A 27617-nucleotide genomic window follows, 5' to 3' on the forward strand; every position below is an offset into this window, starting at 1 on the left:
TTATGTATATGTGTGTGTATTTACATGACTCTGCAGTTAATTTTTTTTGGAAAACATTTTCAAATACACATTTTAAAAATATTTTGTATGAAGACAGACTTGTTAACCAAACTTTAAATCTGTCAATTTCTGGCACTATAGAAAAAAAAAAAAAAAAAAAACCAATTATGGTTAAGAATATTCTAAATGGTTGCAGTTTTTCCAAATAAAGATGAGTTCAAACTTAGTGAAGATCTGAAGAAATTGCTTAAGTAAAAAATCTAGACTTTTGATATTTTCAAAGACAATAACCTACGAGATTACAAATGCTAAAATTTCAATTTTGACCTCTTTGTGGTTTTATGTTTTAAGATATCGAGTGACCCCAACAATCAGAAGATAGTGTTTCAAGACATGGTCAAAGCGCTGTCCTTCTTCTCACAATTGCAGAAGCAGACAGCTGTGTGGCAGCTTCTGTCTAGTTTTCCAAATGTGTTTCAGAATGCCACAACACTAAGCAATCTATTTGGTGTTCTCCGAAAGGCAAGCAGGTAAGAAAATGTAAGAATTAGGTGATATGTTACTGTTCACAAAGAATTTTTTTTTTTTTTTATGTTAACTGTGAGGGCTGCCATTAGGTGGGTAATTCAAACACAAAGCAAAGAATTCTTCAGCATCTTTTTGCAGATTTTAGCAATCAAGTGAGTGTATTAATTAGGCAAAAAAGAAACACACATTCCGGTCATTGGGGTATTACAGGTGTACACGAGGAAGTAAGGAGGAACTCTTATCTTAACAGTTGTATTGTCACTAGGTATCTCAGTGCTGCCGAGAATGAGGTGTATAGCAGGACCGATGGTAGATTGGAACAGTGGCTCAGGCTCATTCAAGGATAACCTGAGTCTGTGCATATGGCATTTAAACTTCTGAAGAAGAAAAGACTTGATTGGGTATTGGTTGGCACAGTCCAATATAAAACAACTCTGTTGGTTAGAGTTTTACATCTTAAGTTACATCTCTGGGGCATTGGCCTCCCTCATGGATAGCCAGCCTACAATCTTTCAAAGCAGCCTGGGTGGCACAAGCAGTTTGCACTCAGCTGCTAACCTAAAGGTGGGCCATTCAAACCTACCCAGTGGCTCCACAGAAGAGAAGCTTGATGGATTGCTTCTGCAAAGGTTACAGCCAAGAAAACCCTATGGAGCAGTTCTACTCTGTAACACATGAGCCACCAGAAGTCAGGGACCAGTTTGAGGGCAGCTATCAACAACAGCAAAAACAATACACCATAAAAATTATGAATTATATATACAAATAAATTTTCAAGATTTGTGTATTGGGTTGGCTTTATTTCACATCCATGACACAAAACTTTAAAAACATGTGCAAAAGAAACCCTTTTTATGTCCTTTCCTCACAAAAGAGCTCTGATAATGGCCGGCATTTAGAGTTTAATAGATTCATATTTAGTACTGAGAAACACATGGACAAGATTTACTTTGATTGTCCTGTCCAGTTAATTTGAGACTGTTCATTAAAAGAAAACAACAACACCACCATCAATAACTATCAATTATTGAGTGCCTATTACATGCCAGAGACTTTATTTGGCCTTTTACGTACATTATCATATTGAGTCTTACCATAAACCTTATTTAGTTTACAAATGAGGTAACAGAGGGTCATAAAGATTAAGTATTTGTTGATCATTCAGCTAGGAGGGTTTGAACCTAGGTTTCCTAACTCCAAAACCAAGGCAGCTTCTCTAATATGTCATTAAGAGCATGGTGTATCCCATTTTAACTGTCTGATGCACCAGAAGAGACTGTTTTCATCTTCCTTGGAAGAATTCCAAGAGCCTATGTTTGTTCAGAGACCTTAAAATAAACCCTTATATTGGTGTATTAATCTCATTCAATTCTCACAACAATGCTTTCAGATTGAGACAACAGATGTTCCTATTTTACAGAAGAGCAAACAAACCCTCATGGGAATCAAATGACCTTCCCAAGGTTCTCAAGTGTAAATGGCAGATCCAGGACATGAACTCAAAAAATCTGAATCCATGTCCTCTGCTCTTTCCGTAGAGCATGCTGTAACTAAAGTACAGAAGAATCAAGATAGCAGTAAGCTTTATTCTCTAGATAGGTCCTCGTTTTAGCTCTTAGGAAAATTTTCACTCTCCCAGAATCTTGACACTTGATCCTGTTCTTCCCATTTATATTCTGTCTTAGAAAGCAAACACATGGATCAACTGGAAGAGAAGGAATCATTTGAAATATGTAGTGTAGCAATGAAAAAAATTGTTTGGAATAATATTCAGACTACAGTGAGATGCCATTACAGACTCATTAGAATGGGTAAAATTTTATAAGGTGGACCAATCCAATCCCAAGTGTTGGCAGGAATGTGGAACTCTCCTATATTGCAAGTTAGAAGACAAAATGATATAACCAGTTTGGAAAACAGTGAGACAGTTTCTAACAAAGTTGAGTAATAGATCCATATGATCCAGCATTCCACTATTCTATGATTAGGTACTTACCCAAGAAAATAAAAAACTGATGCCCACATAAAGACTTATATGCCAATATTTGTAGCAGATTTATTCATAATAGCTAAACATTGCAAAAAAACAAAAACCCATTGTCATCTAGTTGATTCCAACTCGTAGCGACCCTATAGGACAGAATAGAATTGCCCCATAGTGTTTCCAAGGAGTGGCTGGTGGATTTGAACTGCCAACCTTTTGGTTAGCAGCCAACCTCTTAACCACTCCATCACCAGGGCTCCAATATTGGGGTGGAGGGGGGCAAAGATTCATCAACAGAATAGCCAAAATTATGGTTTATTCTACAGTGGAATTCTACTCAGCAATGTAAAGAAACAGATTACTGATACACACGGCATATATGAATCTCATGAATATTACCCTGGTAAAATATCCAGACAAAGAAAGAATAGATGCTGTATTATTCCATTATATGAAGTTCTAGATGGACAAAATTAATCTATGGTGATAGAAATCAGATCAGTGTTTCTTGGAACAATTGTTGGAAGCATGAGGAAACTGTTTTGGGGAGATAGAAGTGATCTGAGTCTTAACTGGTAGCTACATGGGTATATATATTTGTCAAAACTCATTGAGCTGTGCATCAAAAATAGGTGCATATTATTGTATGTGAATTATGCCTCAATGAAGTTTGATTAGAAAACAAACAAAGACAATTAAAAAAAAATCCCCAAATAATAATAGTCAGTAGAAACTAGAAGATACAAAAAGCATCAGGCATTATTTGGGTGGAGTAAATTACATAGGAAGAACATTGCACTATGGCTATTTTAGTTCACTTAAAATTTAAAATAAAATTATTGCATATGATAGCACTATGCAATAAAATATGTTGTCAGGTAATGATTATAAATGTAAGCGTCTGTATAATAATAAGAAAGGGAAATATGTTTTGGATAACTTCCATGCTGATATGATTAAAACAGAAAAAAAAAATTTGTGGAGTAAAGGTTTCTGGGTGGAGTAAAAGAAATATATTTTGATAGATGTTTCAAGTGACTTCAGAGAGAGTGGGGGCCAGGAGTTACTTTTGAAGCCCTGTTCTGTTAGAAAAAGACACACTAAGTCTATTGCCATTTTATTAATGCTATTAGTAACAATAATATAGACAGTTTTAATGAGATTGTCAAGAATTCAGTCTTTGAAGCAGTTAGTTAGGGACACGAGATCAGGTGAATTGGGCAGAGGGCCAGGCTGGGCGAAGGAGGGCAGAGCTCTACCACCTGAGACAGTTTAACTGGTCTCCATAGTTGCCAGGGTTCAGAAGCAACTCACAGTTAGAGGACCAGGAGATTCTTAGGGCAAACCTGAAAATGCCTGAAGTCTCAACTGTCATGTATGCAAAGCAGAGATGAAAAAATTCAGTCATGCCTCAAGAGCAGAGGCAGGAAAAGTTTGGAACACAGAGCTTGGATAATACAAGTTAACAATGCTTGTGGGTTCTGGGTGGAATGTCCTATCTTCCTTTGCCGCCATCTTAGGGTAAAGTTTCTGTGCCAGAAGCAAGATGATAGATGGAAAGAACAACCTTTGGAATTAGACAATTCCCTGCTCTGCTTATTATTTACTCCATAACTTTATGTAAGTTATTTAACTTCTTTGAACTCTACTTTTCCCATTTTAAAACAGGGCAAATAAAATCTATTTCCTGGAGTTATTAGAGAACTAAGTAGAATTACTTACATATGCCTGTATATATATATGTACACGTACACACACACAAAGCATATGTGGATCCTAATACACTATAATACCACAATCAACACCCATGCAAGCAGCAGTCAAGAAATCAAAAGGCACATTGCCATTAGGCAAATCTGCTGCAAAAGACCTCTTCAAAGTGCTGAGAAGCAAAGATGTTACCTTGAAGACTAAGGTGTGCCTAACCCAAGCCATGATATTTTCAGTTGCATCATATGCATGCATAAGCTGAACTATGAATAAGGAAGATCGAAGAATCGATGCCTTTGAACTGTGGTGTTGGTGAGGAATATTGAATATACCATGGACTGCCAAAAGAACAAGGAAATCTATCTTGGAAGAAGTACAACCCAGAATGTTCCTTAGAAGCAAAGATGGCGAGACTACAACTCACATACTTTGGACAGGTTATCAGGAGGGATTAGTCCCTAGAGAAGGACATCATGCTTGGTAAAGTAGAGGCTCAGGAACAAAGAGGAAGTCCCTCAATGAGATGGACTGACACAGTGGCTGCAACAACGAGCTCGAGCACAGCAAGGATGGCTCAGGACTGGGCAGTGTTTTGTTCTGTTGTACATAGGGTCACTATGAATAGGAACTGACCCAACAGCACCTAACAACAACAACAACAATACACTAGAAACTAACTGAAACCAAACTCATTCTGAATGAGTCGATTCCAACTTACAGCAACCCTGTAGAACGGAGTAGAACTGCCCCATACAGTTTCAAAGGAGCTGTTTGTGGATTCAAACTGCCAACCTTTTGGTTAGAAGTTGAGCTCTTAACCACTGTGCCACTAGGGCTCCAGATACTAACTAGAGGACACGAAAGGTTTAATTCTCTAAACAATTTTTCATTCATGTTTAGGGAGATAAAATTAAAATGCTCTTTAAATAAAAAAGTTCCAAAAATATTATAGAATATCATGAAATGATATACACATAATAAACCAGAAAAACCAAATCCAGTGCCTTCGAGTCCTTTCTGACTCACAGAGACCCTATAGGGAAAATCTGTTAGCAAATCTAACCACACAGTGGTAGATTGTTAACAGAAGGCTTTTGCTCGAGTTACTGCTCAAGCAAATTAAAGCATTGGCATGGCCTTGATCATTGGGTATTAATCATGGTATTTGTGTTATTCACATGTACTTGTGCAATGCAAACATTTTTTAAAAATTACTAGTGACTTTTATAAGGTAATAGTAGTAATTTTTAAAAAGCGTTTGCCATAGGAAACCTTGGTGGTGTAGTGGTTAAGAGCTACAGTTGTGAACCAAAAGGTTGGCAGTTTGAATCCACCAGGCGCTCCTTAGAAACCCTATGGGGCATTATGTTCTGTCCTGTAAGGTCAGTATGAGTCAGAATCAACTCAACAGCAATGGGTATCAGGTAATAGGGTCCCTGGTGGTGCAGTGGTTAAGCGTTTGCCTGCTAGCTAAAAGGTTGGCAGTTGGAATCCACCAGCCGGTCCTTGGAAGCCCTATGAGGCAGCTATACTCTATGCTATAGGATTGTAATTAGTTGGAATTGGCTCTGCGGCAGTGGGTTTGGTTTTTTTTGGTTTAAAAGGGGTTAAGAAGGCATTTCTTAAATAACTAATTACATTTTGAAAATACAGAATGGACTAAAGCCAAACTAAATCAAATCTGTGGTCATCGTGTTGATTCTGACTCATAGTGACCCTGTAGGACAGAGTAGGACTGCCACATAGGGTTTCTAAGGAGCAGCTGGTAGAAACAAGCTGCCAGCCTTTTGGTTAGCAGCCAAGCTCCTAACCACTGTGCCACCAAGTCTCCAGAATGGACTACAGCCTGTGTAAGTCTGCTCATTGTCCGTCCCCAGTGTAGACTTCCTCATCTTATTGGTTAACAAAAAAATCACAGGAAGGCAATGCCAGCCAGTCAGAATGTTAATTTTGAGCTACTTTTGTGGTACTATCTATGAACCGCTTAGGGGATAAAACCGTTTTTAATTAGGACAAGTGCTTTCTTTTTTCTTCAAGACTTTACCATTTGTACAGCAGAAGGTAAATACTTATCAAATACTTAAATAATATCTATTCCTCAAACTGTATCCCTTATCTGGATTTGGTCTTAATGAAAATAATTTCCAAGTTTTTATTTAATTAAAAAAAAAAAAAAAGTATCCCTACATTGGAAAATGCTTTTCCTAACCACTGAAGTCTTAACAGAAAAATATCAAACTGACCAGAAGTTGCTCCACTATTTTAAGGCCCTTAAAAAAAAAAAAAAAGAATCTTGAGGCTTTAGACTCCTGGAAATGTCCAGTGTTCTGTCCCGGTTGGAGAACGTCTTGTTGGGGTTTTATGCATGAACAGCAAACAAGTAATTAAATTACAAAAGCAGCATCTTGTCTTTTATGTTATAAAATAATGTTGTATAGTGTAGCTATTTTCTTCTTGAGTAACTTTTTGTTTCTGTCTGCAAACCTTGAAATGCAATCTGGTTTCACTGTTTTTCAACTCCTTAGTGCTCTGCTGGTCGTGCAGAAGGTCTATCCACATGTCACAACAAACAAAGGATTCAGAACCCTCCAGAAGTCTGTTAAACATCTGCTGATGACTCTGGACTCCACAACTGAAGGTATTCTATTTCCATCTTACTCTATGAAGTTTTTTGTCACAAAGCCTGTTAAAAATATGAAACAGAGTACAACTGAAATAATCATTTATAGGTGATGTTATTCTTAAACCAAACCAAAAACCCATTGCCGTGGAGTCAATTCCTACTCATGGTGCCCCCATAGGACAGAGTAGAACTGCCCCATAGGGTTTCTTAGATTGTAATCTTTAAGGGGAACCCTGGTGGCGCTCTTGGTGGTTAAGTACTATGGCTGCTAACCAAAAGGTTGGCAGTTCTAATCCACCAGGTGCTCCTTGGAAACTGTGTGGGGCAGTTTCTACTCTGTCCTATAAAGTCACTATGAGTCGAAATCCACTTGTCTGCAGCGGGTTTGGGTTTTTTTTTTCTTTTTTTTGGTTTTAATCTTTAAGGAGCTCTGGTGACACAGCGGTTAAACATTGGGCTGCTAACCAAAAGGTCAGTTGGAATCTACCAGCCGCTCCTTGGAAACCCCATGGAGCAGCTCTACTCTGCCCTACAGGGTCGCTATGAGTCAGAATCAACTTGGCAGCAACCAGTTTGGGTTTTTTTTTTGTTTGTTTTTCATCTTTATGGAAACAGATTGCCACATCTTTCTCCTGCAGAGTGGCTGGTGGGTTTGAACTGCCAATCTTTCGGTTAGCAGCCAAGCACTTACCCACTGCAACCACCAGGGCTTCTTATATACTATCCTTAGGTGGGCACCTATGCTGTGACTAAATCTGGATCTCCAGCTAATCCAAGTGCAGGGAAAGGGAGAAGCAGCTGGAAAAGAGGCTGTGACTTTCCAGAATTTTTATTCGGGTGAAAACGATCTCCCTTGGCTTATAAAACTATGCTTATATACCTTAGTATGAAATATAAACACAGGGGGTAAGCCTCAACAAATAGATTTCCACCACAAGTTTTTGGAGCAACAACCCAAACCGAATTGCTGTATTCCTGCCCTCATTTCCAATCTGTGACTTTTTAATCAGGCAGACTCTTTCATTGGTAAAAGTATAACTGCTTCCTGCCATCTTGAAAATGCATGAAGGTCATCAGAGTGTGATGAGTCAGTGTAAATCCACTGTCATCCCTGCTAAGATAAGGGGTGGCTTGTTTCTAGTGATTCGGAAAATGTCACCTTTGCGATGTAGAACAGCATGTATGCTCTATACACAGACACATACAAAGATTTAGGGGTATAAGGAATAAATCTCTACTTCCGAAGTAATATATTTGATTAGCATTTATCTTTCCTGAATGAATTTAGAATTATTTTCTCTATCAGCTGAGTTCAGCTTTAAAATATGTAGACTTTTCCTTTGGGTTACCAAGTAAGCATCCAGTAATGAACATCACAAGCTGACTAAGCCAATAACTGACACAATAAATGTTACCTAATGGTTTTCATATGAAAAGCAGGTTTGGAAAGGCTTGGAAGAATTCTCAGTGGAGGATCCAACTTACTCTTGGATACCAGTTTCTGTTCATCTAAAGCGTGTTTTATATCTACGGTTATGGAATTAATGACTAGCTTTAGCAAGACTGATAGTTGTTAAATTTAATGGTCTTGATAAACACTAGAAAAAAAAGCTTTACTCTTCCAAAAAACTTCAGACCAGAAAACCAGACAGTACACTAACAAATACTAATTATTTTCTCTGTATTTTTTTTAATATTTGCATTTTAAAGACTCGAGAACTTCAAGTTTCCCCGTATCATTCTTTTCCTTTTCACCTTCAAACTCACACCTTATAATTAATATAAAGTGATAAAGTTAAATTTTTTTTTACAAAGACAAAAATTCAGAAACTCATCAGTGCTTCCGAAGCCAGAGATGCAAGCAGCATATACTTTTAACTGAGACAGCAAAACACTTTTCTTGGCGAACAACACAACTCACTTTTCCATTTTTAACAATAACCAGGTCTCATGTCTATGAATATGCTAATGATTTTGGCAAATATTAAAACACATTCTTGGATGGTCAATATGACAAAGAAATATATCAGAGAACTGTGTTTTTACTTATAAAATTTGATGTGTTTAACTTTTGTTCATTTTTTTAATTTCATACCCTTGTGACTGAGGGTAATGCAGTCATACTAATGTCAATTTCCAAAAACTGTGAGGTAATGTGGTCATACTAATGTCAGTTTCCAAAAACTCATTTAGCCCCAAGTCCCACCTGCTTGAGCAGAAGTTTCGAGAACTTTGAAAAATTCTCCCACGTATTTTTGGGAATCCCTCAGGGAACTCATACTTGTCCTTGAAGGCTAACCAGTGACCCTAGTTCAACGTATAGATACCTGCCACATTGCCCAAGCCACCCCACGCCCAGTCTTTGCGTTGTTTAGCAGTATCTTATGATGTGAATGCATTTTCTCCCTCATTTTACACTTAGTTAAGCAGTGGTGAGAGATGTCATGACAGAATTACTTGGGCCTCCTCTAATGTATAACAGGGTTAAGATAGCACCCGTAGGTCTCACACAACTCTTTTAAATAATGAAAATAATAGATAACATTATTGTGTCGATGCTAAGTGCCTCATTTTCTTAAATTCATTTTATCCTCAAAAAAACCCTATGAGGTACAGTTAATATCCCATTTTACAGACAAAGAAACTGAGGCATAGGGAGGCTAGGCACTCTGCCTCTGTTACAGATCCAGCATGTGGTGAAACTGAGATTCTCTCCCCAAAATCAGGTCTCTTGAGTGCTTTTAAAGACTGCCTCACTCACACTTACTGTGACATATACACACTTGCTTCCAGGGTATCTAACTGGGATGTGCAAGCACCTGCCACCACGAGGCCTCAGAACAACCGCCACTTCAGTCACTGATGGAGTTTGGCTCGTCATACCTGACTTTTCCCCACGATAACAGTTTTCATAGCCACTGCCCCCCATTCCTCTCTGCACCCTGATTTCTACAAACCTCCCCTAACCCCCATCTCTCTCTGAGTCAACCTCAGTTGTGAATACACCTCAAGGTCTGTATGGCCCTTCCTCAGCAACCAAGAGGATAGCCCTGCTGACCATGGAGATGCTAATAGACACTTGGGAAGAAAGTTGTCTCCTAACTTCCTGTCTTAAAGGATCCAGCTTTTAGCCCTGTCCCAGCCGGGGTCACTGTTACACAGTTAACAAGCTTTAGTTTCCATTTATAAACACTAGAGTTTTGAGATCAGGGATTACCTTTCTGACCCAATGAAGTTAGCTTTTTTTTCCAAGTAGTGAATTATTTGAAACTACGTTTTATATAGAAAGCCACCTTTCCTGATGAAAAGAGTTTATCTGTGCATTAGATTGCTATGTGTCCCGTTTTTAAATATGCCTAACCCTACAATTAAAAAAAAAAAAAAAACCATTGCCGTCGAGTCGATTCTGATTCAAAGCAACCCTGTAGGACAGAGTAGAACTGCCCCATAGAGCTTCCAAGGAGTGCCTTGCAAATTTGAACTGCCAACCTTTATGTTAGCAGCCGTAGCACTTAACCACTATGCCACCAGGGAAAGAAGTAAAATCTCACTTTTAAAAATTCTGTAATATTTTCTACCTCATTAAAGCCTATTTAGTACAGTATGTCTTTCAAGATACTTTATAGTCCACAGTGGACTGAGGGAAAAGTCTTAGCTTCAGGGTCGTCTATCACTGATATGTCTGAAGTTCACTTTTGTTAGTTACTCATTTTAATAACTTGATGAGAAAGACAAACTCCATACCTACATGGTATACAAAAGCCAATTAACTTGCTCCGGCATCACATAGGGGTTCAAAATGGAGCAAAATATGATCTTAGAAAAGCTCTTTTATGTATTTTACATGGCAAAAGCATAAATCTCAATATAGTTCCTTCTTTGAATATTCTATACATAACAACAACAACAAAAAAAAAAAACCAGTGCCATCAAGTTAATTCCAACTCATAGCGACCCTATAGGACAGAGTAGAACTGAGTTTCCAAGAAAGGAATGAAGATGACACTAAATAATAGGTATTTAAAAAAAAAAAAAAAAAAAAACCCGTTGCCATTGAGTCAATGCCAATTCATAGGGACCCTATTTTTTTTTTATATAGGTATTACCATTATTAATGATGTTTATTTATTCTGGGTGTCTGCATTCTTGGTCCTTTAACCTGCAGATGCAGTGCTATGGGTAGATGTCACAAAGGAGCAGTAATACTCAACTGCACCTGGGAAACTGCTCTGTTGAACAGGAAAACTGAAAAAGCTACTATGCCGTTTGCTAGGGACAGTGCAAATGTTATTTAAACAGAACTGATACAGGATGCTGGCAAGGAGGTTTTAATTTTAAGACAGTCTTTTTTACACAGTGCTAATTTAAGTAAACTAAACGATCAGCACCAGAAAGATGTGGGATGCTTGAATAGCTTGGGACTAGGATCTTCTAGAAGGCTTTAGAATGTACTAACTAGAAACAATGAGAAAACTATTAAAGCTGGTAATAAAACATTCCATTGAAAGATGTTAGGTCAATATTAAAAATGACAACATTGAAACAGACCAGTTTACTTTTAAGGAATGGGTAGTGCCTGAAGAGAGGACTGAAAGAAGTGATTTCATTTCTCTAAAAGGGTTGAATTTATGGTGTTTTTATTTATGCAGTGGCCACTGAAAGAATTTTTATTTCAATTTTTCATGAGAATGCTGTTGCACCCTTATTCTTTTATAATATAACCTATATGGCAAGCTGAATTTAACTTGTGGGGCAATTCAAGGTGTTGAACCAGACCTTCACATACGGTTTGCATTAGACCCAGCTCAGTGATTGCCTTCTGCACTCTACACCTTCACTTGATTTGAGACCACTCAGGAGGGTTGTGTTAACATTAGTTTACATTCATAGCTGCATTCAATTGAGTTCAGGGGCTGCCACGTGAAAAGTGGAGACTATAGATTAGTGGTGGCAGTTACTTCCTAAAGCTACATTCCAGGCAACTGAAGGCAAAAAAAAAAAAAAAAAATTCAGTGACCCATGAGGCTGAAACTGGCTTCATTTGATTAACAAATCACGTGTTAGTCCATCTTCATTATAGTATTCTAGAGTCATTCATGCATACAGGTTTTAGAATAAAATAATGTGACAATTTTATGTGTGGAGAAAGAATTTGTTAGAAATGCATGTGCTTGGCCATTGAGATTATTTTTATTAGTAGACACCTATTTCCTATAAATATCCTAAATGTTTCCAACAAAAAGAGCACAGCTATCTTTTGTAAAACCCTTTGGAAAAAAAATTCTGGAGATTTTCTGTATTTTCTCCCCCTTCCTACCCATTCATTTTACCTGAGATAGTTTTTGTTAAGTAAAAACAACAACAAAAAACCCAAATTATTTAACTAAACCTGATTTTTCACCCATATAAATGTTACCCACCTAGGTGGCTCTCATAATACAACACATCTGTGGAATGAGGATGATGGACAGACACTATCCCCGAGCAGCCTGGCTGCACAGTAAGTTTCTCTATTTGCCTATGTTTCTAAACTGGTAGGTAACTTGGCTGGCTGAATAAAACAATCAAAGCAATTCATAAATATAATCTTTTTCTCAGTGTGTAAGACCATGGAAAAGAAAATTCGACTGTTGGCTGACCAGAGAAAAGGATATAGTTGAAGTACAGTAAATTCAAAACTTATTTTTTGAAATTATTTGATGGTATTTTTGGATAATACAGCACAAGGATCTCTTTTTCAATTCTAAGACTGCATAGCTAGATCCAGTTCCTGGATTGGTTTCTTTGTGCCTGTGAGGAAAATCTAGCTGGTGGTCCAGCTTCCAACCATTTTATGATCTTTCTCCATGAAAGACAGTCATGTGCCCGATTTCTCACATTACTGTTATTTCCTTCTGTTTCTTAAAATCAGAATATTTTTGTGCCCAATGTAATGCCAAATTTGTTTGTGTCCAGGTAGGCTAAATGGTTTGTAGGAAATTTCATTCTGGACTGATTGAGTCATGTAGATTTGACATCTGAGGAATAGGCAGTGGAAGTGATCTTAGCAGCTGTGGCTCCTAAAGACCATTAATATAAGGTCAAGTCTCACTGACACGTCTGAAGTTAGTTTCTATTGGTTACTCATTTGAATTCCTAAAGTAACTGTAGTAATTATGGTGGGAAACTCAAGCAGTTGCCCGTAGTAACTGGAGTAGCTGATGGAGGTAAATTCCTGCAGTTCAAGGCAAATGTGGAGACTAGATGGCCTGTTACCTGAAGGTTGCACTATTGAAATTCTTTGACATTTGTCCTAAAGGATACACTTCTGTGTTAACCGAGGTTTGTACAAACGAGAACAAACAGTAGGGCTTATTTTTAACCACTTCTTTCTTTTTTCTAAAATGGAACTACATAGTTGTTTACATAATTTTTATTATTTAATGAGAACTTCTACCCTGGGTAAACCCTAGGCAAAATCCTTACATAAACACCACTTCTTGTTTCTGCTCCCACATCCTTTAAGGTAGCTGAACCAGATGCTTCTCTCTTGCACTTAGGGGTTCTCTTCTCCTGGGAGTGCCAGCTACCAATGCCGGGTATGCTCGAGCAATCGAGAACCCTTGGGAAATTTTCCCTGAGCCAGGTTGCCGTGTTCCAAATGCCTAGTCTTTTAAACATATTCCCTATATATCCTCCAAAAAAAAAAAAAATTTTTTTTTAATTGAAACAAACAAACAAATGTTGATATCAAGTAGATTCTGACTCATAGTGGCCCTGTGACCCTATAAGACAGAGTAGAACTTCCCCATAGGGTTTCCAAGGAGCAGCTGGTGGATTTGGACTGCCAACCTTTTAGTTGGCAACCTGAATGCTTAACCACTGTGCCACCAGGGCTCACTGCTTATTCCTGAAGCCAGGTATCTTTCCCGGTGCCTTGGGGGATCCATTGCATTGATGATGCCAACATTTCAGACCTGCGAATTCTGCAGCAAAAGTAGTTAGTTGCTGACAGCTAACTGACAGTTTATTAGGGAGTATTCAATATTGTTAAGACAGCTCTTGTTGAGATTGATGAAATTAAGGGATTTCTTATCTTTGGACTTTCTATTGCTGGTCTAAAATAATCGCAGAGTGGCCGTATTGGTATAAGATAAAGTTTTAGGTCTGGAATTTTCTAAAGAAAGATGCTCAAAAGTACTTTTTCCTCGTAGCCCTTCTCATTATTTTTATTTTAAGGTCATCCTTTTTATTGTTTTATGTGTGCATGTGGGTGAGATCACACGTGCGCTCATGCTTTTTGTTACAGACACCCTTGGGAAGTAGGTAAGATTGTGTATAAAAGATACATAAACTAAATCATTTAAAGGAGTAGTTGGGTGTATATGCCAGCACAGTGCTGTATAGGTATGGAATCCTAATTTTCAAAGTTTATTAAATCCATTCTCCAAAATCCTGGCAATCAAATGTTCTTTATGAAAATAAGAGAATGGCTTAGATGATGTCTCAAGGTCACTTCTTGCCCAAGAGACCTCTATTTTAAGCTTGACAGTTCACCATGGGAAATTACTTTGGCCATTCCATCTGGAAGGTTAAACCAATATTTTGCTGTTGAACACTGCACTTAGATGGAAAATGCCTCTATGATGTAATAACTATGACAGAGAGGGAAGTAAGCACAAAAGAAGGAAGGGCAGTACCTGTAAGAGTGGGGAAAAATGAGCAGGAGGTAAGACAGAGGTGAGAAGGGAACCATCCATCCCACACGTGCCAGTCCAGAGATGCTTCCTTGGCCACTTCTCACATAAATGCCCAGTATCTCTAGAGCTTCCTGTATCTCTTCTACCTACGTGTTTTTCCTTTCTACAGATACTAACTAAAGTCTATGATATACAAAACCCAAATGCTAAGTATTCTGTAATGGGGTTAGGGTGGAGTGGCCAGAGCATGGGATAAAAAATGGATCATTCTTTCTAGTTGTTCACAGGAGAAATAAGTTTATCTTGAAACCTCTACTGATCATTATAGCCAAATCAAATAAATTATTGTAGCCAAATAAAAATCATTCTCCCAAAAATAAAATGGATCTCGTAGATCTGTAGTTATTCCCATAGCTCCATTTCCCCTCCCTTTGATGTTTTGGACTCCCAAATTTCATCTCTAATTTATCTTTAGAGCCGCCTTCCAAATTGTTTCTCCTGTCCCTCCGCATTCTTACAGCTATTCTATATCCCTAAACACTCGCTCAGGGTTTTTTGTCAAAAGACAGTGCTGTGAATACATTGGAACTACAAAAGATCATTATTAAAGCACAGATTTAACTTGACTCATGGACGGTGCCACAGTCTGCAAAACGTAACTCAATGTAGGCATGACTTGATATGTTATGGCTGACCTGTACAACAGGGTTAGCTTTGTCGTCTATCCCACTGCTGTTGGGTTTCTCTGATAGTTTCCTTTATTTAAGCTAGTAAATTTAGTGTAAGAATATATTGTCCTGTCTTCTATTTGTGAGTTGATATATGGTATTGATTACACACAAAGAGGCTTTGATAAATAATGATGTTCTCTGTCTAAAAACTCAAAAGTCTAAAACAGCTGAATGTGTAGTATAATCAAGGGTCTCTGGCCAAGGAAGTGTCTAAGCAAAAGCAAGAGACCTTTGGGAATGGGTGTTATTCTTTTTAAAAATACTGAGGGTATGTATTTAGGTGAGGGTTCATTATCCAGCCAATTAGCTGTGCTCTGACTGCCAAGTTAGAGACTTCTTACTGTTGATTTTTTTTTTTCCCTTATAGGCTCCTAATACTCCAAAATTTTGAAGATGCTCTCTTAAATATATCAACAGATAGTCCTTATATTCCTTACCTAGTATGTGTAAGGAATATCACTGACAATTTGGCCAGGGGATCACAAGGTAATATTCATTTTAATAGTCAATTTGTTGTTCATGGTTTCTAATTCTGTTCTAAAGTAATAAATCTTTTAAGACATTTGCTGAAAAAAACAAAGAAAATAGAAAAATCTTTGTTTCCCTATGTAAGTTTCATACTGGTGATTTGATATATGAAGGGAATATTTGATCATATTATTATGTTACTACCTGCTGCTAGAACTATAACTGCCACCTGGACAAACTTTCCAAGCATCCAGGGTCATGAGGGCCTCATATAAGCCCCTTGTGACACTTTTCTGTGCCTTAATACTCTTCGTTGTCAAAAAATAATGAAAGATGGTAATATAAGTTTCCAAAAACAGATATAAATTACATAGACAAAGGAATTTTTCTGGCAGACAATTTTTACTTCCTGTCCTCACACTCTTTATTTTCAATTTTCTGCTTATTTGGACAACTACGAAGGCTCATATGTTTCTTTCTGGTTTTTTTAGTTAAATTTTTTTTTTTCTAGGACATACACATTCTCTCTCTCTCTTTTTTTTTTTTTAAATAGCAAAGCAGTTTTTTCAAGACTTAGTGGCAAGCAAATAGCATAACAAATATTTAAGTCTGGTCTCTGTTTACCAGCCATGAATTAATCAAGGTCAGAAAGGCATATTTTTGTGAAAGTGATTATACAACCTATTTTCCCCAACATACTTCAACTTAGTGGCAAATCCAAAGAGTCAAAAATAAAATAAAATATATTTGTTTCACAAAAAGCCAAAATTGTGTAGCACCATTGCTAGAAATGTTCTGTCTCTAAGTAGAATATCTATGAATATTTTAAAAATAATGAACTCTGTATTATCCATGGTTCAAGGAAAGGTTAAATTTTTTACCTGTCTTATATTCAGATGGAGCTAGGCTCTTATCTTAGAAAATACTTAGCAATAAATCAGGATAAAAATGTCTTTCCAATGGGCTTCCTTGCAGTCTTCATCATATAAAGTAACTTTTTCTCCCTCCTTCACAGAAAATCTAAGACTCCTGCAGTCCACAATTAGATTTAGAAAATCTTTTCTTCGAAATGGTTCCTATGAGGATTCCATCCCTCCAGTTCCTGAAATCATGAAATCAAAAGTAAGCCATGAAATAAAGGAATGAACCTCAATCCTTCCTATAGTACTCTGGCACAAGATCTTTTTAGCTTAATTTTAAATCTGTATCTTTGTAAATACTGGTCCTATCTGACTGTGGATGAATGCTTGGTAAAGGGCGAGAAAAGCATTCTGGTGCTATATAATGGTATTCTGTTTTTGCTCTGGGGAGAGCTGTGCATATAAGGACCCATAAGAGCCAAATGACAGTATGCACACACATAAAGGAACAACTAATAATCTAGTTCTCTCATCAAGTTTGATCATTTGAAAAAGTATTCATAATATGACTTCCAATTTGAGAGCTCCTTAGTTTTCAAACTATAATAGTGATTTTGAAAACTGAGGTTTTAGACTTCACAGAGTACAAAATCCCAGAGGATGAGTCATTTTGTTTTTATTATTGTCTTCAGAAGCAGAGACTAATCTGTCGTATTAGAATATATGATACTGAAGAAAGGGGAGGGGGAAGCAACTGTCTTAGTTATCTAGTGCTGCTGTAACAGAAACACCACAAGTAGGTGACTTTAACAAACAGAAATTGATTTTCTCATAGTTTAGGAAGCTATAAGTTCAAATTCAGGGCTTCAGCTCTAGGGGCAGCCTTTCTTCCTCTGTGGGCTCTGGAGGAAGGTCCTTGTCTTTTCAGCTTCTGCTTCCTGGTCTCTTGCAGATCTCCATGTGTCTTGGCATCTATTTTACCCCATCTCTACTCAGCTTGCTTGTTTAACCTCTTTTTACATCTCAGATGAGATTGACTCAAGATACTCCCTGCACTAATCCTGCCTCATTTACGTAACAAAACAACCAGTTCCCATATGGGATTATAACCACAGGCGTAGAGGTTAGGATTTACAACGCATAATTTTGAGGGAATGTAAATCAGTCTATAATAGCAATCTAAAACAATTTAAAACTCTGAAGTTTGTCTGAATTGGCTCATGTTTATCTATTATACCTTTTTTAGCTCATGCATATACCAGACAGGTTATCATGAAATTCAGTTTATCTCTTAAATAACCCTATTAAATCTTGGAAGCAGCTTTCCTAGTAAGAACAGCAGTTTAATTGGATTTATGTAGCCAGGGACAAAATAAAATTAGAACTGGTTTATTCAGGGCAAGCTGAATAACTTGCTATATACTCAACATGCTATAATTATGCAGGCAGGCAAAACATTACGTCCATGTATATTACAAATAAATATGCTAGTTAGAGCACCTATGTTTTAGCCATCGTTTTCTACATGAATCAAAATTTCTAATGTACTTAATTTAGCACTACCTTAATTGGTTTCTGCAAATGAGAAGGAAGTTATGCATTCTTCTGGAAAATTCCTACTCATACTTCAAGGACAAGTTTCAATGTCATTCCTTCTGTAATGTTAAGTTATCCTCTCTCTTCCTGTTTCCCAGTCCAGCTAATAACTTTGTCATCTGTGCCTCTATCATATTCATCCATCCGTCCATTCCATTCATCATCTCTGTTCCCATAACACTAACGGCAAAGTGCTCATAATCTAGTGGAGGCGACAGAAAACCAGCCCAACAATTATAGTGAGATACATGCTGTGGTATGTGGAGGGACAGGATTCTCTGTGTGGAGGTGGGCTATCTAACTCAGATCGCAGAGGATGGAGGTGGAGAGAAGAAATTTCATGGAGGGGATAATGCTTACTCTTGAGTCTTGGAGGCTGTGTAGGATTGGGTTGGTGATGTGCATTCCAGGCATAGGAACCAGACTTTGTAAGAAGACAGAGCTATGGACCAGAATGGCAGATGTAGATTACCTGGGGTCATGGACCTATTTAGCCAGAGCAGAGGGTGGGAAAAGAAGTAGGGAGAGAGATAGGAAAGAGGGCTGCAGAGGGAGGCTAGGCCCTTTTTATGTTTAGTCAATGAGTTTGAAGTTGATCCTGAAAGTTGTTAATTTGAGGAAGGTGAAATTTACATTTTAGAAAAAGATCTCTCTAGGAGAACTTTGGAGGATAGATTGGAGGGAAGCCAAGTAGTCCACTTTTGCAGTAATCTAAGGAAGAAGTGATGACAGCCTTAACTGTGCCAGTGGCAGAGATTAGAAGGAAGAGACAGCTCCCAGAGTGATTTAGGAGACTGACACACCATGCCACCTGAAGAGATGGGGCATAAGGAAAAAGGGTCTCTCATGACAGTGAGATTTCTGTCTCTTCTATCCTTTTCTTTCCAGTCTTTTTGGTGGGGAGAGAAATAAACAATAAACTCACGTGGCAAAAAATAACACGTGTAGTAAAACCAATGCCGATACCAACTAACTAAACATATATGCACGTTTTTTGAAGTAATAAATTTTGTTTGCTTATTATCAATTACTAAATACTTAGAATAATGTAACTAATCTATTTCTCAATCTTTCTTCCTCTGGAAAGCTGTCTCAACTTCGAAACTTGACTGAACTTCTTTGTGACTCTGAAATGTCCAGTTCAATAGAAAAAACTTGCCAGCTCTCTAATATAAGCTTTGGGGACCTGTGTGAAGAGAATGCGTTTCATGTACAATTCCTTGAAGCAGCAGAGCTTGCCACTGAAATAGCGTCTGGCTTACTGTACCATGAAAATGTCATATCTGAAAAACTAAGGAATTTGCTTACTGGAGATCCAAGTAAAATTAATTTAAATATGGATCGGTAAGTTTTTCCATTATCTTCTTTCTTGGTGAAATCCCTTCTCAAAATATTGATATGCCTAGTTAAATTTCTTCTCTTCTTCTGTTTTGTTCCAGGTTTCTAGAACAGGCATTGCAAATGAATTACTTGGAAAATATCACACAGTTAATGCCGACCATAGAAGCCATGCTGCATGTCAATAACAGTGCAGATTCTTCTGAAAAACCAGGTGTTTTCCCATCCATAATTTAAATGCTGTCTTCTTAGAATGCATGTGATTCTCAGGCTGCAGTTTAAGAAAGGTTTTTTTTGAAGTTCCCAGCCAAACCTGCTTTGCTCTCTGCCCTAAACCCATTGCCATAGAGTAAATTCCGATTCACAGGAACCCTATAAGACACAGCAGAACAGGCCCATAAGGTTTCCAAGGCTGTACTCTTTATGGAAGCAGACTGCCACTTCTTTCTTGGGAGGAGCAGCTGGTTGGTTTGAACCACAGAACTTTTGCGTAGCAGCCAAGTACTTTAAGCACTGTGCCACCACATGGAAACCTGAAGCTTTCAAATATTGTTACTTGTCTAAAGTAAACATACTAGACAACTAGCAGAGAAATTTAAACCCACAGCAAAAAAATCTTCAAGTATTTGGCTAGTTAGCCCATTCACCTTTGTTTCTCTCATATCCTAAAGTGCCTTAGATGGTCAGTTGCAAGAGCTGGGCTGAAAATTTGTTTGCTTCTGTGAGAATAATCTGATTTTAAAAAAGATGCACTGCTGTCTACAGAAATCTCAATTCAGAATGTTCTTCAGTTTTTCTGAGCGTGACTCTTCACACAATATGCCTCATCTTTGCATAATACCTCAATACTGAAAAGAAAGGCATTTAAAACTTTGGTCAACACTATAAAATTGGAAGGCCACTAAGTCCAAAATTAAAAGAAGGCACATTTGCCTGAGGGATATTTAATAAAAGAAACCAAAAGATATTTGCAGAATGGAGATTGCAACCTGCCAAAATAAAATCAAAGTATTGTTTGTTATGCATTGAATGACCCAGATATGAAATAATTATAACCATTGCCCTGAAAAAGTTTGGAATTAGACATATTCTATTTAAAAATGAGGTAATGATTGTGAAAGCACTTTATAAACTTTAGTGTGACTTGCAAAGTTAAGGACATTGGCATTATGTTGTGGATTTGGCAAACCTGGCCCTAAGTGGACAATATTATATGATCCAAAAAGCATTTTGAATTTGTGTGGCTTTAAATCATAGGGACAGATATTCATTAAGTGCATTATGTGACCAAAATCTGTGAGGAAACCATATTTTTCTTGAATCAACCTTGAGCTGTAGACATCTAAGGAAAATTTATAACCCAGAGCAATCTGTTACCTTGGGCTAATGATATGATAACAGGAACAAGTTTAAATCAGACAGAAATAGATCCTAAAGATGCAAAGATTGCCAAAACTGGAAGACATCTGTTCCTGACATACAGCTTATCTATTGAATATGTGTTAGTCTAGAAGATTTCTCTATGTAAGTATGACCAAAAAGATTTACATTGTAACCAACATGTAGTTTTTTTTCTTTTTCATTTTTCTCTTACAGGTCAATTAATAGAAATGTTTAAAAATGTTGAGGAGCTGAAAGAAGAACTGAGGAGAACTACAGGAATGTCCAACATGACTATCAACAAGATGTTGGCCATTCCTATCCCAGATAACAGAGCTGAGGTGGGGTGTGATGTATCTGTACTTACATCCATTTTTAAAACTTAAAATAGCATTTAATACATGTTGGGCACTGATCAGTCAAACAATGGAAAGTTGCAGGCAACTCTAGTGAATTTCCTATGCAAATGATAAAAGTAAAGACCTGATTCTTAAGTAAAGATAGAAGAGCAATTCTGAACCAAGAATGTTGTCACTGTGTCTTCCTTTCCTTCTGTTTTTCCTTTTCCTTTCCCTAGCCCCCTTTGTCTTCTTTTCCTTACCTCCAGATGGCTGTCTGAAATCAACAGTACCATCAATAATTCTTTATATGAGCTATCGCAGTCACAGTCTGAAGAAAGTTGCACATACTATTATAATGATATCAAAGTCAAGTTTCCGTAACCTAACTGGGGGGAGAGGGGCAGAACAAACACATAATGTGTTGAAACTAAAATAAAAATGAATACTCATTTTTTACTTCTTAAAAGTCCCAAGATATGTAGACAAGACTCATAGTGACTCTACAGGACAGAATAGAACTGCCCATAGGGTTTCCAAGGGGTGGTTGGTGAATTTGAACTGCTGACCCTTTGGTTAGCAGCAGAACACGTAACCACTGTGCCATCAGGGCTGTAGACAAGACTTAACCTGCAAAACAGATGTGGTCAAAGGAACTCTAGGTAAGTAAACATTCTTTGGTGTGAAAATGAATAATGTCATTTCCTTAGAGGCTGATAATAGGGTTTTCCACTTGAAATGCCTTATCTTTTATCCCTTTTCCAAGTCCATTGTCTGGAACTGTCATAGAAATTTTCCAAAAGAGCCGTAGTGCTTAAGGCCTCATCCATTCAAAACCTGCATGTGACAGTTACACTCCAGTGTGGGATAAAGTCTTTAAACAGTCTTTAAGGCTGCCTTTGGAAAGAATGTGTGTTTACTGGTGTCATTTTAATTGGTTCCCCCATATAAAAATTGAAACTACTTTGCCATCACTTTTCTGCCTTTTGTTCTAGCAAACAATATTCATTTGCCTTTTCCCTTTGATTTCTTCTTTTTGCTCATTTACTCCTAAGATCTAATTTTGTCAACCATGTTTTTGACTTCTGACAAGTGGGTTTATGCTGATAAATAAAAACACATCAAAAGAGAGTGTAAATTCATAGTACTTTCAAAAGGAAAGAGAGAAAAGTTTCTACAGTCTTCAACTTGATAAACTTTTCTCCTTGTTTCAACTCAGTGACAATAGGTGATGCCTAACTTCCCATATTGTCACTTTACTTTCCACACACACACTCCTGTCCAAGATGGTTGGTTTGTATTATTGCGTGATAGTTCTCCGAGCTTATTTTCTTTGTCTTTCATCTCTTGATCCACAGAGCTTATTGTACAGTGTCACAACTTAAAATGATTATAAAAATGAAATGTAATTTGAATTGACCAAGAGTAAAATATTAAAGGTGGCATGAATCTTAAAAAATATGTACAAACCAAACTTATTCCAAACCAAATATCTTTCTCGGTACCACTAGTCACCCAGTCGTTCAAGCAAGAAATGTAGGAGTCATGCTAGACCCTCACTCTCATTTTCTCATCTCATTTCTTAAGATTTCCAGTGAACTATGGACTCTATATAGTTTTACTAATAACAATTAATACTTTAAATAAAAAGTATTTGGTTTTTGAGGATAATTTGTCCTACTTTTAAGTGTCATACTTTTAAATGAAGTCTAAGAGTATAAGAAATGCATCTCAAAATGGGCAGGTGATTCTAAAATGTTGCGCAGCTAAAATTGTTTCTTCCTCCAACTTGCAGATTATTTCACGTGTGTTCTGGTTGCATTCTTGTGATGCTAATATCTCCAATCCCAAACTGGAAGATGCAATGAAGGAATTCTGCAACCTGTCTCTTACAGAGAGGTCCCGTCAGTCTTACCTCATTGGACTCACCCTTCTGCACTACTTAGATATTTACAACTTCACATACAAGGCAAGTTGCTGTTGATGAGATCTTTTTATATTTGGGGCTTAGTATAAAAAATATTTGCACATGTATGCTCTCTGATAACATAATGAATGAGATCCATTTATACAGCTTTTGGAATTACAGCATTATTTAGAGTTAAATGGGACGTTAGAGATTATATATTCAATTTGTTCATTTTACGCCTTATTAACTCTCAGTTTATGTATCCAAGACTAGGAATTAAATTTAATATATACTAAAGTGTAAAATCCCCCACATGTCTGTCAGTTTGTCGTACTGTGGGGGCTTGTGTGTTGCTGTGATGCTGGAAGCTATGCCACCAGTATTCAGATACCAGCAGGGTCACCCATGGAGGACAGGTTTCAGCTGAGCCTCCAGACTAAGACAGACTAGGAAGAAGGACCCGGCAGTCTACTTCTGAAAAGCATTAGCCAGTGAAAACCTTATGAATAGCAGCAGAACATTGTCTGATATAGTGCTGAAAGATGAGCCCCCCAGGTTGGAAGGCACTCAAAAGATGACTGGGGAAGAGCTGCCTCCTCAAAGTAGAGTCAACCTTAATGACGTGGACGGAGTAAAGCTTCCGGGACCTTCATTTGCTGATGTGGCATGACTCAAAATGAGAAGAAACAGCTGCAAACATCCATTAATAATCAGAACCTGGAATGTACGAAGTATGAATCTAGGGAAATTGGAAATCATCAAAAATGAAATGGAATGCATAAACATCGATATCCTAGTCATTAGTGAGCTGAAATGGACTGGTATTGGCCATTTTGAATTGGACAATCATATAGTCTACTATGCTGGGAATGACAACTTGAAGAGGAATGGTTGCATTCATCGTCAAGAAGAACGTTTCAAAATCTATCCTGAAGTACAATGCTGTCAGTGATAGGATAATATCCATACACCTACAAGGAAGACCAGTTAATACAACTATTATTCAAATTTACACACCAACCACTAGGGCCAAAGATGAAGAAATAGAAGATTTTTATCAGCTACTACAGTCTGAAATTGATCGAACATGCAATCAAGATGCATTGATAATTACTGGCGATTGGAATGCAAAAGTTGGAAACAAAGAAGAAGGATCAGTAGTTGGAAAATACGGCCTTGGTGATAGAAACAATGCCAGAGATCGGATGATAGAATTTTGCAAGACCCATGACTTCTTCATTGCAAATACCTTCTTTCACCAACATAAACCGCGACTATACACATGGACCTCGCCAGATGGAACACACAGAAATCAAATTGACTACATCTATGGAAAGAGACGATGGAAAAGCTCAATATCATCAGTCAGAACAAGGCCAGGGGCTGACTGTGAAACAGACCATCAATTGCTCATATGCAAGTTCAAGCTGAAACTGAAGAAAATCAGAGCAAGTCCACGAGAGCCAAAATATGACCTAGAATATATCCCACCTGAATTTAGAGACCATTTCAAGAACAGATTTGATGCATTGAACAGTAGTGACTGCAGACCAGATGAGTTGTGGAATGACATGAAGGACATCATCCATGAAGAAAGCAAGAGGTCACTGAAAAGACAGGAAAGAAAGAAAAGACCAAGATGGATGTCAGAGGAGACTCTGAAACTTGCTGTTTAGCATCGAGCAGCTGAAGCAAAAGGAAGAACTGATGAAGTAAAAGAACTGAACAGAAGATTTCAAAGGACCTCTCGAGAAGACAAATTAAAGTATTATGACACATGCAAAGAGCTAGAGATGGAAAACAAGCTCGATGTTTCTCAAGCTGAAAGAACTGAAGAAAAAATTCAAGCCTCGAGTTGCAATAGTGAAGGATTCCATGGGGAAAACATTAAATGATGCAGGAAGCATCAAAAGAAGATGGAAGGAATACACAGAGTCATTATACCAAAAAGAATTAGTCAATATTCAACCATTTCAAGAGGTGGCATGTGATCAGGAACCAATGGTACTGAAGGAAGAAGTCCAAGCTGCTCTGAAGGCATTGGCGAAAAACAAGGCTCCAGGAATTGATGGAATATCAATTGAGATGTTTTAACAAACAGATGCAGCGCTGGAGGTGCTCACTCGTCTATGCCAAGAAATATGGAAGACAGCTTCCTGGCCAAGTGACTGGAAGAGATCCATATTTATGCCTGTTCCCAAGAAAGGTGATCCAACCGACTGCGGAAATTACAGAACAATATCGTTAATATCACACGCAAGCAAAATTTTCCTGAAGATCATTCAAAAATGGCTGCAGCAGTATATCAACAGGGAACTGCCAGAAATTCAGGCTGGTTTCAGAAGAGGATGTGGAATCAGGGATATCATTGCTGATGTCAGATGGATCCTGGCTGAAAGCAGAGAATACCAGAAGGATGTTTACCTGTGTTTTATTGATTATGCAAAGGCATTCGACTGTGTGGATCATAACAAACTATGGATAACACTGCGAAGAATGGGAATTCCGGAACACTAATTGCGCTCATGAGGAACCTTTACATAGATCAAGAGGCAGTTGTTTGGACAGAACAAGGGGATACTGATTGGTTTAAAGTCAGGAAAGGTGTGCGTCAAGATTGTATTCTTTCACCATACCTATTCAATCTGTATGTTGAACAAATAATCCGAGAAGCTGGACTATATGAGGAAGAACGGGACATCAGGATTGGAGGAAGACTGATTAACAACCTGCATTATGCAGATGACACAACCTTGCTTGCTGAAAGTGAAGAGGACTTGAAGCACTTACTAATGAAGATCAAAGACCACAGCCTTCAGTATGGATTACACCTCAACAGAAAGAAAACAAAAATCCTCACAACTGGACCAATGAGCAACATCATGATAAAAGGAGAAAAGATTGAAGTTGTCAAAGATTTCATTTTACTTGGATCCACAATCAACAGCCATGGAAGCAGCAGTCAAGAAATCAAAAGACACATTGCATTGGGCAAATCTGCTGCTAAGGACCTTTTCAAAGTGTTGAAGAGCAAAGATGTCACCCTGAGGACTAAGATATGCCTGACCCAAGCCATGGTATTTTCAATCGCATCATGTGCATGTGAAAGCTGGACAATGGCTAAGGAAGACCGAAGAAGAGTTGACGCCTTTGAATTGTGGTGTTGGCGAAGAATATTGAATACACCATGGACTGCCAAAAGAACGAACAAATCTGTCTTAGAAGAAGTGCGGCCAGAACGCTCCTTAGAGGCAAGGATGGCGAGACTGCGTCTTACATACTTTGGACATGTTGCCAGGAGGGATCAGTCCCTGGAGAAGGACATCATGCTTGGCAGAGTACAGGGTCAGTGGAAAAGAGGAAGACCCTCAACGAGGTGGATTGGCACAGTGGCTGCAACAATGAGCTCAAGCATAACAACGATTGTGTGAATGGCGCAGGACTGGGCAGTGTTTCATTCTGTTTTGCATAGGGTTGCTATGAGTCAGAACCAACTCGACGGCACCTAACAACAACAACAAAGTGTAAAATGCAAATGTTATAATTATTTTTGTACAGTGTGCATGCATTAATTTGGAATGATAAAAATAAAGATGAGAACAAAGATGTTATTTTTTAAAAATTAAAGACACAGTTTGGGGTTTTATTTGTTCTTTTTTGGGGGGATGTTTGTAACAAAAATTGTCATGTTTTTATCAGATTAGATAGAGGCTACCATAACTTTACTTTAGAACAAAACAAGCGGTCATTATAGGGCTTAGTAAAGTCAGCGATGACACCGTCTTGCAGCAAGTGGATGCTTTATAAGTGTTTATTTAATAAACAACTAAATGAAAACTTATATGTCAGAAAACTTAACACCTATGTGTATCCAAATCTATACTTGGGTAAAAAATATTCATATATTCTTGAAAACACTGAAAAAAATGTTTCTCTTTTTAAAGTAAGAAAAACCAGATGCAACAAAGCTACCTTACACTATTGAGACATTACAGTAACGGGGATGAAAAACTTGTAGGACAAGTAGCATCACCCTGCACCTATATTTCTGCAATGCCTCCCTAACTGGTTTCCCTGCCTCCACCCTTACTCCTTCGGCCTTTTCACCCCCCAAGAAGCCAGAGTCCTCCTTTTAAACTTTAAGTCACATCACTACATCCTTCTGCTCAAAACCTTCCAGTGGCTCCCCATTTTATCCAAGTGAATTTCCAAACCCTAAATAACCCCATGATGAACACAGCATCTTATCTCTAAAGTCTCATTTTTGCTTGGCTGCTGTCTGGGCCCATGGCTGCTGCATGGTGCCACTCCAGGAGGCAACCTTCATGTCATTAGTGTGGCTACTTCTCTTTGCTCAATCCTGACCTTCTCAATGAAGCTTACCCTGACCATCCTATTTAAAATGCAACTGATCTCGGCCACACTATGAAACCTCCTTTCCTGCTCTATTTGTTTTCAACTGCATTGCCAGCG

At 37.9% G+C, this 27617-nt stretch overlaps 1 protein-coding gene across 1 annotated transcript in view; it reads left to right on the forward strand.

The window, feature by feature from the left end:
* Positions 1–27617, forward strand: part of ABCA12 (ATP binding cassette subfamily A member 12) — a 189640-nt gene that overhangs the window by 86772 nt on the left and 75251 nt on the right. Inside the window, exons 7-15 of the mRNA XM_003406079.3 lie at positions 352–530; positions 6748–6860; positions 12270–12345; positions 15623–15741; positions 16739–16845; positions 19267–19523; positions 19619–19731; positions 21114–21238; positions 23031–23204. Of these exons, the coding sequence (XP_003406127.2) occupies positions 352–530; positions 6748–6860; positions 12270–12345; positions 15623–15741; positions 16739–16845; positions 19267–19523; positions 19619–19731; positions 21114–21238; positions 23031–23204 (1263 nt within the window). The remainder of the gene's footprint in view (positions 1–351; positions 531–6747; positions 6861–12269; positions 12346–15622; positions 15742–16738; positions 16846–19266; positions 19524–19618; positions 19732–21113; positions 21239–23030; positions 23205–27617) is intronic.

The sequence above is a fragment of the Loxodonta africana genome, chromosome 6 (genome assembly GCF_030014295.1).
Source record: "Loxodonta africana isolate mLoxAfr1 chromosome 6, mLoxAfr1.hap2, whole genome shotgun sequence".
NCBI lineage: Eukaryota > Metazoa > Chordata > Mammalia > Proboscidea > Elephantidae > Loxodonta > Loxodonta africana.